Source organism: Malurus melanocephalus, unplaced genomic scaffold, assembly GCF_030028575.1.
Source record: "Malurus melanocephalus ecotype Western Australia unplaced genomic scaffold, MMel_1.1 scaffold_691, whole genome shotgun sequence".
Lineage (NCBI taxonomy): Eukaryota > Metazoa > Chordata > Aves > Passeriformes > Maluridae > Malurus > Malurus melanocephalus.
In genome coordinates this window covers 45,194-56,082 of record NW_026623923.1, presented here as the reverse complement: position 1 = coordinate 56,082, position 10,889 = coordinate 45,194, and the positions used below count along the sequence as shown (strand labels likewise).

The window sequence follows — 10,889 nt, the reverse complement described above, 5'->3', positions numbered from 1 at the left end:
GCGGTACCTGCGCGGCCGCCGCCTCACCTGGGGCGTTGCGGGGCGGAACGGGGCGGGACGCGGCGGGCGGCGAGCGGAGCGGCGGCAGCGGCGGCGGCAACGGACGGGCCATGCGGGGGCCGCGCTCCGGGCTCTGCCCGCTCTCCATCTTCATCCTCCTCCTCCTCTGCCCGCTCCTGCCGGCGTCCGCCCCCTCCCCGGCCCCGCCGTGCGTCCTCCCGGGGCTGCGCCGCGGGCCGTTCCCCGCACCAGGTAACTCGCACCGTCGGGGCGCGGCGGCACCGGGACCCCCGGAACACCTCGTGGRCGGGCTGGGGCCGTGATCGGGACCGGGAACGGGGCTCCGGGCACTATGGGGGCGACAGGGCCCCCCTCACTGCCGGGATCGGGATCGCTTTGCCCCGGTGGTGGGGCCGCTGCTTTTCGGGAGGATATGGCAGTGCCCCCGCTGTGGGGCTGGCGGGGATCTCCAGGTGTGGGTCTGACGAGGGTCCCCGAGTGTGGGGATGCGCCATGGGGCTGGCTGGGCTCCTGTGCTCCAGGGCTGTGCCCTCCGTCCCCGGGCTGTGTGACTTGGCCATGGGGCTGGCGGTGCCCCGTGGGGCTGGCGGTGCCCGTCTGGTGCCCGTGGGGCTGGCGGTGCCCGTCCGGTCTCACGGGGCTGGTGGCGGCCGATGCCAGTGCCTTTGGCCCAGCCGTGGGGTGCCCGCTGCGGGCAGGGCTGGGTCCCCGCAGGGTGGGTGGCCGGCGCCGGGCTGGCAACGGGGCTGGGTGCCCCAGGGCCACCGTTCTCCGGCCGTGGGGTGTGGGGTCTGGCCGGCCCGAGGCTGRGCAGGGTCTTGCTGCTGCCAGCTCTTGGAGCGGTGCCGGCGCTTGGCCCGGGCCCGCTGCCCTCTTGGCTCCCGGGGGATTGGGGCTGCCCGGGAACGCGGCCGGAGCCAGCGCTCGCCTAATGGCCGCGGGAGCACTAAAAGCTCTCTCCTCGGCCGTAAGTGCCAGGGAGGAGCCCCGACCTCCGCCTGCCGTGGATACCACATCCCGTTTCCATCAGCTGAGCCTGCCAGGACGGGAGCTGGGCGCTGCCAGGGCCCTGCTGTGGGCACAGGCTGGGGTCCGGCCATGCCACTGCGAGCCCCCCTCCGTGGGCAGCGCATGGCCCCGGCACCGACCGTGCGGCTCCGCCTTAGCACCCGGCGGGCACGGTGCCCCGGGGCTCTCCATGGAGGGACCCCGAGGACACGGTGGGGTACCCCCTCTGCCGCTGGGCCCTTCGGTGGGAGCAGCGATCCGTGCCATAGCTGGGGAGAGGGGCTGGGGGCTYCTCATCACAGGGGTTGGGGGCTTCCCCGGGCTCCTCCTGCCCTGCTTGCCACGGTGACCGATGCCCCCCAGCCCCATTAATGTCCCTTATCGCGGCCATCGCGACAGGGAGGGGCCCCGGCACTGCCCTCGGGGCACGGTTGCTGCTCCCCACACGTCTCCACCGTCGCCCCCGGGCTCGCTCCCTCCCATGTGGGGTAGTTGTGGGGCWCAGCTCTCCCTGCCCCATTCCACGCCTTCCGCAGCCCCCCCAGCCCCGCTCCGCGTTCCGCCCGGGGCCGCTCGGGCGCCCAGAGCTGGCTCAGCTCCGCTAATCCCCTAATCCTTCCCCCGGGGGGGCGCGGAGCCGGGGCTGTGTCCAGCACGAGGGATGCAGCGTGGGAGGCGGGGGAGGGAGATTCAATGGCCAATGTCCTGGCCACGGGGGGTTGGGAGCCCTGAGGGGGGTGACACACCGGGAGGGGGCTGGGGCAGGGCTCTGCCCGCCCAGGAATTTCCCATCATCTGTGAAACAAAGCCGAAACTTCCACCGAAACTTCCACTGCGCTCCCGCACGGCTCCCGGCGTTCCCTGCCCCGTTCCTGGTGTCCCCTGTCCCACTCCGCCTCGGGACTCTGGGGGTTTGCGGGGTCCTGGAGCTGGTGGTTGCAGCCCGGGGGTGTCGGGGGAGAGATCCCCCCCATTTCCCGACCCCTCAACCTTGCAGGGAGCTCCGGAGGCTGCGCGGGGCCGTACAGGACGGAGGAGCCCGATGTCGGGGTGCGGGAGGATGGGGGCCCCGTGCGGCTACCGGGGGTGGGCAGGGAGCTCGCCGTACCCSCCCGAGATGCTGGTTCTCCCCGGGATGCCGTTGGTCAGCCACWCCCGGCCCCAGTTCCCGCAGAGAGCAGCCGCTCCCCCCAGGTAACGCTGCCCCGCGTGTCCCCCACCCCTGCTCCCCCAGCCGGCTGTGCCCTCACYCATCCCCAACCCACAGGAGCTCCCCAGGGCTCGCCTTGCTCTCAGGAGGCAGAAGAGGGATTGGGTGATCCCCCCCATCAAGGTTCCTGAAAATGAGAGGGGCCCCTTCCCCAAAAAGCTGGTTCAGGTATGAGGGGAATCAGTCTGGGCACGGAGGTGGGTGGTGGGGGTCTGTCCCCACTGCCTCGGGGATGGGCAGGGTGTGATGGGGTGGGGGGTGCTGACCCCATCCCTTTGATCTGTGTCTCCTCCCAGATCAAATCCAACCGGGACAGAGACACCAAGATCTTCTACAGCATCACGGGACAGGGAGCAGATGCTCCCCCCGAGGGCATCTTCACCATCGAGAAGGAGTCCGGCTGGATGAAGGTGACGCAGCCGCTGGACCGGGAGCACATCGACAAGTACCATGTGGGTCCTTGCCAGGGGACACTGGGGGGACACTGGGGGGACACTGGGGGTGCTCTGCCAGGCCCCCAGCTCACACCCCACCCCGCAGCTCTTCTCCCACGCCGTGTCCGAGAACGGTAAACCAGTGGAGGAGCCGATGGAGATCATTGTGACGGTGACAGACCAGAATGACAACAAGCCCCAGTTCACGCAGGAGGTGTTCAGGGGCTCTGTGCCCGAGGGAGCTCTGCCGGGTAGGACCCCGTGCCAGGRGGAAGCTCTGCGTCCCACCAGCCCTGTTCCTTGGGCACAGCCCTGGCACCGTCCCCCCCAGCATCSCTCTCACCAGCACCTGCACATCCCCAGGCACCTCCGTCATGCAGGTGACAGCCACGGATGCGGATGATGCGGTGGAGACCTACAACGGTGTCATTGCCTACTCCATCCTCAGCCARGAGCCACGGGAGCCCCATCCCCAAATGTTCACTGTCAACCGGGCCACCGGCACCCTCAGTGTGATCGCCAGCGGCCTCGACCGGGAGGTGGGCTCTGCAGCACCGTGGGGCAGGGGTCCCAGCCCCCAGCAGGGGCTGACGGGCTGTCTGTCTGTCTGTCTGTCTGTCTGTCCACCACAGCGTGTGCGGGAGTACACACTGACCGTGCAGGCGGCTGACCTGGATGGGGAGGGACTGACCACCACCGCGCTGGCCGTCATTGAGATCGCTGATGTCAATGATAATGCCCCCGAGTTTGACCCCAAAACGGTAACGTGGGCCCTCCCGCTGGGTGTGACCCTCCCATGGTGCTGGCCCGGTGCTGATGGTGTCCCTGACCCGCAGTATGAGGCGGCTGTCCCCGAAAATGTGGCTGGGCGGGAGGTGGCCCGGCTGGCTGTCACCGACCTGGACGAGCCCGGCACGCCGGCGTGGCGAGCTGTCTACTCCATCCTGCGTGGCAATGATGGGGGTGCCTTCACCATCACCACTGACCCTGCCACCAACGAGGGCATCCTCTCTACTGCCAAGGTCTGTGTCACCCTGTGTCACCCCATCGCTGCCCACAGTGAGGTCACTGCTGTGTCATCCCCATGTCACCCCATCGCTGCCCACAGTGGGGTCCTGCCTGTCCCCTCTCACTGCCCGTGTCTCCCTCTCCCAGGGTCTGGACTATGAGGCCAAGCAGCAGTTCGTGCTCCACGTGGCAGTGGCCAACGAGGTCCCYTTCGTCGTGAAGCTGCCGATGGCCACTGCCACCGTGATGGTCACTGTGGAGGACGTCAACGAGGCCCCGGTGTTCGTGCCGCCGGTGCAGCTGGCCACGGTGATGGAGGATGTGCCCCCWGGGCAGACCCTCACCGCCTGCACCGCCCAGGACCCTGACAAGGAGCAGGGCCAGAGGATCAAGTGAGAGGGGACAGGGTTGGAGGGGAGGTTTGGGGGGGCTCTGGTGCCCCTTGCTGCAGCAGCAGCTCCTCTGTGCCCCCAGGTACCTGGTGGGGCATGACCCCGCGGGCTGGCTGGCCGTGCACCCCGAGAACGGCCTGGTGACTGCACGGGACCACCTGGACCGAGAGTCCCCCTTCGTCAAGAACAGCACCTACATGGCTGTGCTGCTGGCTGTGGATGATGGTGAGGGACATGAAAGGGCCCTTGTTTGCCCCCGTGTGAGGGGCACGTGCTGTCATCACCAGGAAACACATCCCAGCTCTGGCACGGAGCAGTGCAGGGGCTGTCCGGCCCCACCCCTGCCCCATGAGGATCCTGGGTTTGGGACTCCCCCTCTCCAGCATCACTCCTCGCTGTCCCCACCCTTGCCCCGAGTGTGTCTCTGGGAGAGTCTCGATTTTGAGGCTCCCCCTGTCCCCATGCCTGCTCAGTCACCCATGTCCCCATGAGAGTCTTGGTTTAGGGTCCCCCCTCCAGAATTGTCCCTACCAGGCTCWCCGCCGGCCACGGGCACGGGCACGCTGCTCCTCACCCTGCTCGACGTGAACGACAACGGCCCCGAGGCCGAGCCCCAGGAGATCACTGTGTGCCAGCGCAACCCCCAGCCCCAGCTCCTCACCGTCACCGACCGGGACCTGCCCCCCAACACCGGCCCCTTCCGCGCCGAGCTCACCCACGGCTCCGGGGACAGCTGGGCTGTGGAGGTGGGGGACACAGGTATGGCAGGGAGGGTGCAGATACCGGGGGGTCCTGGGCAGAAGCAGCTGTGCCGTGGCTGCGCTCCTGGTGCATCCCTGTGAGCCCCATGTCCCGCAGGTGACACGGTGACACTGCAGCTGGTGGCGGCGCTGGAGCCGGACACSTACAGCGTGTACCTGCGGCTGCTGGACCAGCCGGGCAGAGCCCAGGTGACCATCATCACCGCACGGGTCTGTGCCTGCGAGGGGCCGGCACAGGGCTGTCCCCAGAGACCCCAGGCTGTCACCGCCCTGCCCTTTGTCCTCGCCGCCCTGGGCGCGCTGCTGGCCCTGCTGCGTGAGTGGGGATCTCGGGGTGTGGGGCTGTGGGGACAACCTTGCCCTGGGCACATGTCCCCGCTGATGGCACCGTGCCCCGCAGTCATCCTGCTGCTGCTGCTGCTCTTCGTGAGGAGAAGGAAGGTGACAAAGGAACCGCTGCTGCTGCCCGAGGACGACACAAGGGACAACATCTTCTACTACGGGGAGGAGGGTGGCGGCGAGGAGGACCAGGTGGGTGTGGGGCTCCGGGGGCTGGGGACAGCGTGGGCGACCTGACTGCCCCTCTCCACATGTGTGTGTGTGTGTGTGTGTGTGTCCCCAGAACTATGACCTGAGCCAGCTGCACCGGGGGCTGGACGCCCGGCCCGAGGTGATCCGCAATGATGTGGCACCCACCCTCCTGCCGGCCCCCCAGTACCGRCCCCGYCCCGCCAACCCCGAYGACATCGGCACCTTCATTGAGGAGGTGAGTCCCGACACGGAGAGCCCGGGGACAGCACGGGGGGAAAGGTGACAGCGCAGGGGACACAGCCACTGATCCCTCTGCTTCCCCAGAACCTGAAGGCGGCTGACACGGACCCCACGGCCCCTCCCTACGACTCACTGCTGGTGTTCGACTACGAGGGCAGCGGCTCCGAGGCCACCTCGCTCAGCTCCCTCAACTCCTCGGCCTCTGACGGCGACCAGGACTACGACTACCTCAATGATTGGGGCAGCCGCTTCCGCAAGCTGGCCGAGCTCTACGGCGGCGGCGAGGAGGACGATTAGGGACCCCCGGCCCGCTGCCCCYGCCTTATTGCTGCTTTTGTGCCTTGGGGGTTCCCCCCGCCACGCCCCCCGCCCCGGCGCAGCCCCCTCACCTCCTCGCCTGCGTTTTTGTGGTTATTATCTATTTTTTAAGGTATGGAATGACGGCGTGTGATGCTGCGGACGAGGGGATGGGAGCTGGGTCAGTTTTAATAAAGGATTTGGTTTTTTTAGATGCTCCAGGCTCTGTGTCACTTTGTGCTCTGACCCCTCCCCAGTCCTGTTGCCCCTTGCCCACCCCAGTGTGGGACCCACAGCAGTGTCACTTACACGGGCAGTGCCCATGTCCACCCCAGGGTGTCCTTGTCCCCAAGAGGTGCTGGTGGACATGGGCAGGGCACTGACCCCCAGTCTGTCCCCCATGGAAATGAYACTGGTGGCACTCGGCATTCCTGGTGCTAAATCCCTTCTGGCCTGGGTGGCCAGAGCCCTGCAGCCCCRGGCTGCCACCCAACCCCCTGAGGTGACCATGGGTGGGCACAGCAGCCTCTGGTCCTGGCAGGACCCCGAGCCCTGGGGGTCTCCCACTGGCTCCAGGACCAGCTCCTGACAGCATGGGGTGGGGGCAGCTGGTTTCCCTGGGGTCCCTGCCATGGGGTTCATGGGGTCATCCCCAGCTCTGCTGTGTCTTGGGACAGAAGGGTATGGGGGAGCTGGGGACTGCAGCACCCTCAGGGCTCTCTGGGCACCATGTCTGCCCTCCCCGCAGAGCTCACCCTGGAGTACTCCTGGTTCCTGTCACCCACCCACATGCCCTGTCCCACAGCCCTGGACGGGAGAGGCGTGGAAAGCCCGGGGGCTGCGTGTCCGGGGCTGAGAATATCGGGGACGGGGGAACCGGGGTGCCTGGGACGGACAGAGAACCGGGGTAATGGGAGTACTGGGGGCAAATGGGGTACTGGGGTTACCAGGGGCTGAAGGGGTAACGCGGGTGCCACGGTCCCGGGAACCGCGGGGGAAATACCACAGCAGTCCCGTGGGAGGAACCGGGAATACCGGAGCCCCGGGCGCCGCCGGGACGGGACCAACCCCCTTGGAGCTGGAAGGGGCGGCTCCCTCCCGCCTCCCCGGGGTCCACACCTGCGGGGCGGGGCCGGGAGGGGACCGGACGCACCTGCGACTCTTCGGCGGCAGCTCCCGATCCCTCCGGCACCCACCCACCGGTACCGACYCCGGTACCGACCCCGGCACCGGCACCGGCCATGGGGCGGCGGGCGGGCCGCTCGGTCCCGCTCTGCCTTCTTTTGCTCCTGCTCCAGGTGAGCCACGGAATGGGGCGGCAGGACCCTGCCCGGGACCCGCCCGGACCCTGCCCGGGGCAGCGGGACCCTGCTCGGGACCCTGCCCGGTGCAAACGTCTCTCTCCGGACAGAGCGGGCAGTGGYTGTGCCAGCGGGCAGCGCCGTGCCAGCCCGGCTTCACCGCCCAGACCTTTGCCCTGACGGTGCCGCGGGACAGCGTGGCGGCGGGACGGGCCCTGGGACGAGGTAAGGACACGGGGACAGCCGGGCGTGGGGGACAGGGTGGGGACAGGGACAGTGTGAGGATGGGGACGGAGCTATGGGAACAGGGAGGTGTGTGGGACAGGGGTGGGCAATTGGAGTCCTGAAGCCGTGGTTCTGTGCCCAAGTGTCGCTTTGGCTGCCTTCGTGGAGATGGTGCCAGGGTGGTGGGGACGGTGCCATGGTGGGGTGGACGGTGCCATGGTGGCGGGGACGGGCGCGCTGTGGTGGCAGGTGGCACGGGGGACAGAGCCGTACGGGATGCTGTGTCCATGCGCAGCGCTGGGGCCGCACTGAGGGCACTGGTGGTCCCGGCATGGGCACTGGTGGTCTCAGCGTGGGCACTGGTGGTCCCAGCATGGGCACGGTGGTCCCAGCATGGGCACTGGTGGTCCCGGTGTGGCGGCTGGCGTCGTGGCGCGGGGGCAGCAGGAGCCGCTCCCCGGGGTGCGCCAGCGCGGGCGGCGCTGACTCAGGCACCGCAGACCTGTTGGGACCGGCAGGTTGGGGCGTGGGGYGCGCAGGCGCCTGCCCTGCCCCACGCCTCACCTGGCACCCAGGGTTCACCAGGGTGAGCCCCCCTTTGGACCCCAGGGCAGCTCTGGGCATAGGGACGGGCACCGGGATGGGCTCCTAGGCTTTTGGGGACATTGGTGTCCCACTGTGCTGGGGACCTGGTGCCACTTTGGGGTCCACAAAAAGGGCTCTGTGGGCTCTGGGGCCGTGCAGTGGCCATCACAATCTGCACCAGTTTGTGGCTGAGAGTGGTGCTGTGTGCCAGGATGGCTGGGGTGTGCTCAGGGCCGAGGGGTTCTGAGCACCCAGGGGTCCCCAAACATCCTCGGCTCTGTAACGGCTTCACCTGGGAGAGGCAGGATTCAAACCCTGCCCCACAGCCCAGGAATTGTGTTTGTTTGCTTTCTGGTTGATCATTAACACMGAGCAGCCGATGTCCACCAGGGCTGTGCCCGATACCAGGGTGACGGGTAGCCCTGTGACTTCCCTGCAGCACTGGGACCTGCAGGAAATCCTCTGTCCTGGCACCAGCACTTTCAGTTTTGGGTTCCAGGCACAATCAGGGTGTGGGAGGAAGGAAAGGGCTATCTGCCCTTGAGGCCAGTGTGGCACCTTGTGATTCACCCTGTGCCACAGCAATGCCAGCCATGGGGTGCCCAAATCTGGTGGGGTCTAGGCCACGCTGGGCCAGAGAATACCCCAAAGCTCGTGGCCAGGCTGCYGAGCCAGTCTGTAATTAGTTTGATGAGTTGAACGCCGTGTTTTCCCTCCAGCAGGCCCGGGCAGGCCCTGCACGGCGCCGGGGCGGCGAACGGCACCACCTGCGCGGGGGCTGCGGTGACACCGGGGCTCTGCTCCGTGGGCTGGGGGGCTCAGGGGTGGTGGGCTTGTGCTGGGGGCTGGGACAGTCCCTGTGTGCCCTGGGTGGAGAAACCTTGAGAGTGTGAAGTCACAGTGAAACCGGGGTGACGTCAGTGGGATGTGTCACCCGCGGCACCTTCACCCCGGGTGAGCCCCCTGTCCTSGCACCGCTGTGAGTGTGAAACACGMGGGGTGGTGTCACCACGGGGACGGTGACACACTGCTCTGTCTGTGCCCAGCCCTCGCAGGACATGAGGTGGCTTTAGGGGTCTGCCCTGGCCCCTGTGTGGGATCTCAGCCTGGCTGCACCACAGTCTGGTTGTCCCAGGGCCCTGTGGGTTTGGTGGGGGACTGGAAGTGGGGGGATCCCTGTGCGGGACTCCCTGAGCTCTCCTCTTCTCCCACCCCCATCATTCCCAGGAGAGGGCCCCCCCCAGCTCTCAGCCCCGGGGAGGGGAGGGCTGGGGCCAGCCCTCCTTCAGCCAAGCTGGAAAAACAGGTTGTGCATGGCCAGGTGGAAAGGGGGGAGTTGGAAGGCGGGAGAGCGGCAAAGGGGGCTCTGAGCTCCCCGCACTCATTGAACCCAGCGCGGGCAGAGCGCTGAGCTCTCCCTGTGCCCGGTGTGGGGCTGGGGGCCCGTGCTGCCCCTCGCTGCACCCACCGGGACCCGAGCCAGGGCCCAGGCCAAGCCCTGCGCCCGCGGGTGCCTCTCCTTCYCGCCTGCCCCAGCACGTTCCTGCCYGGCCGGCYSCWCCGGCTCTGCCAGCCTTGCCGGGGGTCCCGCCGTGGGGCTGGCATCGCGCCGCTGGGTGCTGCCTGGCCGGGCTGGGGGCACCGCAGTGGGCAGGGGGCAGCGATCACTCAGCTCTCCATCCCACGGCCATTCCCGGATTCCTGGGCTGCTCCCGGGCTGACGTAACCCGGGCCCGTTCCGTTCTGTCCGTTCGGCTGTGCCGCTCTGCCTCCCGCCCAGCCCGGCACGTCCCCTCGCCGAGGCGCAGGTCACACCAGGGCGATGGTGGCGGTGCTGGCTCTGGAGCCCGGGTGCCGCTGGCTCCAACAACTCTTTCCCAGACAAAGGGTGTTTGTTCGGGAGCTGCGGCAGCGCGGCCCTGGCTCATGTGATACCGGCTGACCGCTGCCTTGTGCCGGCCCAGCTCTGCCGCGCCCAGCCGGGTGCCAGGCTGGGGACATGGGGACAGTGCCTGSCCGCTCTCCCTGCGTTTGGGGGTCCTGGAGGGTACCTGAGCAACTTGAGATGCCCGACTGCCAGGGCACTGAGTGCCAGTGCTGGTGGTGAGATGCCACTCTTGGGGACACGCTGTGCCACAGCCATGAGAGGATGTGCTGTGCCCAGCACCACACCATACGTGGTGCTGTGTGTGGCAGGGACATGCTGTACCCGCATTGTCACTGTCCAGTAGGGATCCTGTGGCTCAGCAGCTCGTGCCATGTCCCATCCTGGACCAAAGCCAGGGCAGGGATGCACCGTGTGTCATGCCCAGGATGGACCCTGGCAGGGCACTTGGCACTGTGTGTGGAGCATCCCCGCCACTGCTGTGACTCCCCACCCTGGGCCGCTGGGGCGTGGCTGTGCTCTGTGTGCCCGTGTCCCCAGAAGCCCCTGCCACTTTGTCCCCTGTCCCCAGTGAGCTTTGTGGACTGTGGTGAGTCGCACCACGCTGTGTTCCTCCCGGACGACACGCGCTTCAAGGTGAGCAGGGATGGCGTCGTCTCTGCCACCCGGCCCCTGCAGCTGCAGCGGCGGCAGATCGCCTTCKCTGTGCACACCTGGGACAGCACGGGCAAGAAGCATTCGGCCAAGGTGACCGTGCGCCRGCGATGGCACCAACACCACAAGCAGATGCAGCAGGTAAAGCACAGACCCACTCCTTGGGGTCACAGCTCCCCATGCCTGATGCAGCGGACTCAGCAAGGTGCTGGCACCGAGCAGAGCCMCTGTCCCAACAGGATATTGTGCCCAACGTGCTGACCTTCCCGGAGCACGGACACGGCCTCCGGCGCCACAAGAGGGACTGGGTCATCCCCCCCATCAACTGCCCCGAGAA

The 10,889-nt window shown here is 67.9% G+C and overlaps 1 protein-coding gene across 1 annotated transcript in view; it reads left to right on the top strand.

Moving 5' to 3' along the window:
- Nucleotides 1-75: 75 nt before the first annotated feature.
- LOC130584286 (uncharacterized) overlaps nucleotides 76-10,889 on the top strand; it is a 15,588-nt gene continuing 4,774 nt past the window's right edge. Inside the window, 17 exon segments of the mRNA XM_057384181.1 lie at nucleotides 76-252; nucleotides 2,027-2,223; nucleotides 2,297-2,407; nucleotides 2,536-2,691; nucleotides 2,780-2,924; nucleotides 3,037-3,212; nucleotides 3,306-3,434; nucleotides 3,510-3,695; nucleotides 3,829-4,073; nucleotides 4,156-4,298; nucleotides 4,608-4,832; nucleotides 4,932-5,150; nucleotides 5,235-5,365; nucleotides 5,457-5,600; nucleotides 5,690-5,899; nucleotides 7,314-7,428; nucleotides 10,470-10,693. Coding sequence (XP_057240164.1) covers nucleotides 111-252; nucleotides 2,027-2,223; nucleotides 2,297-2,407; nucleotides 2,536-2,691; nucleotides 2,780-2,924; nucleotides 3,037-3,212; nucleotides 3,306-3,434; nucleotides 3,510-3,695; nucleotides 3,829-4,073; nucleotides 4,156-4,298; nucleotides 4,608-4,832; nucleotides 4,932-5,150; nucleotides 5,235-5,365; nucleotides 5,457-5,600; nucleotides 5,690-5,899; nucleotides 7,314-7,428; nucleotides 10,470-10,693 — 2,898 coding nt within the window. The 5' untranslated portion in view covers nucleotides 76-110.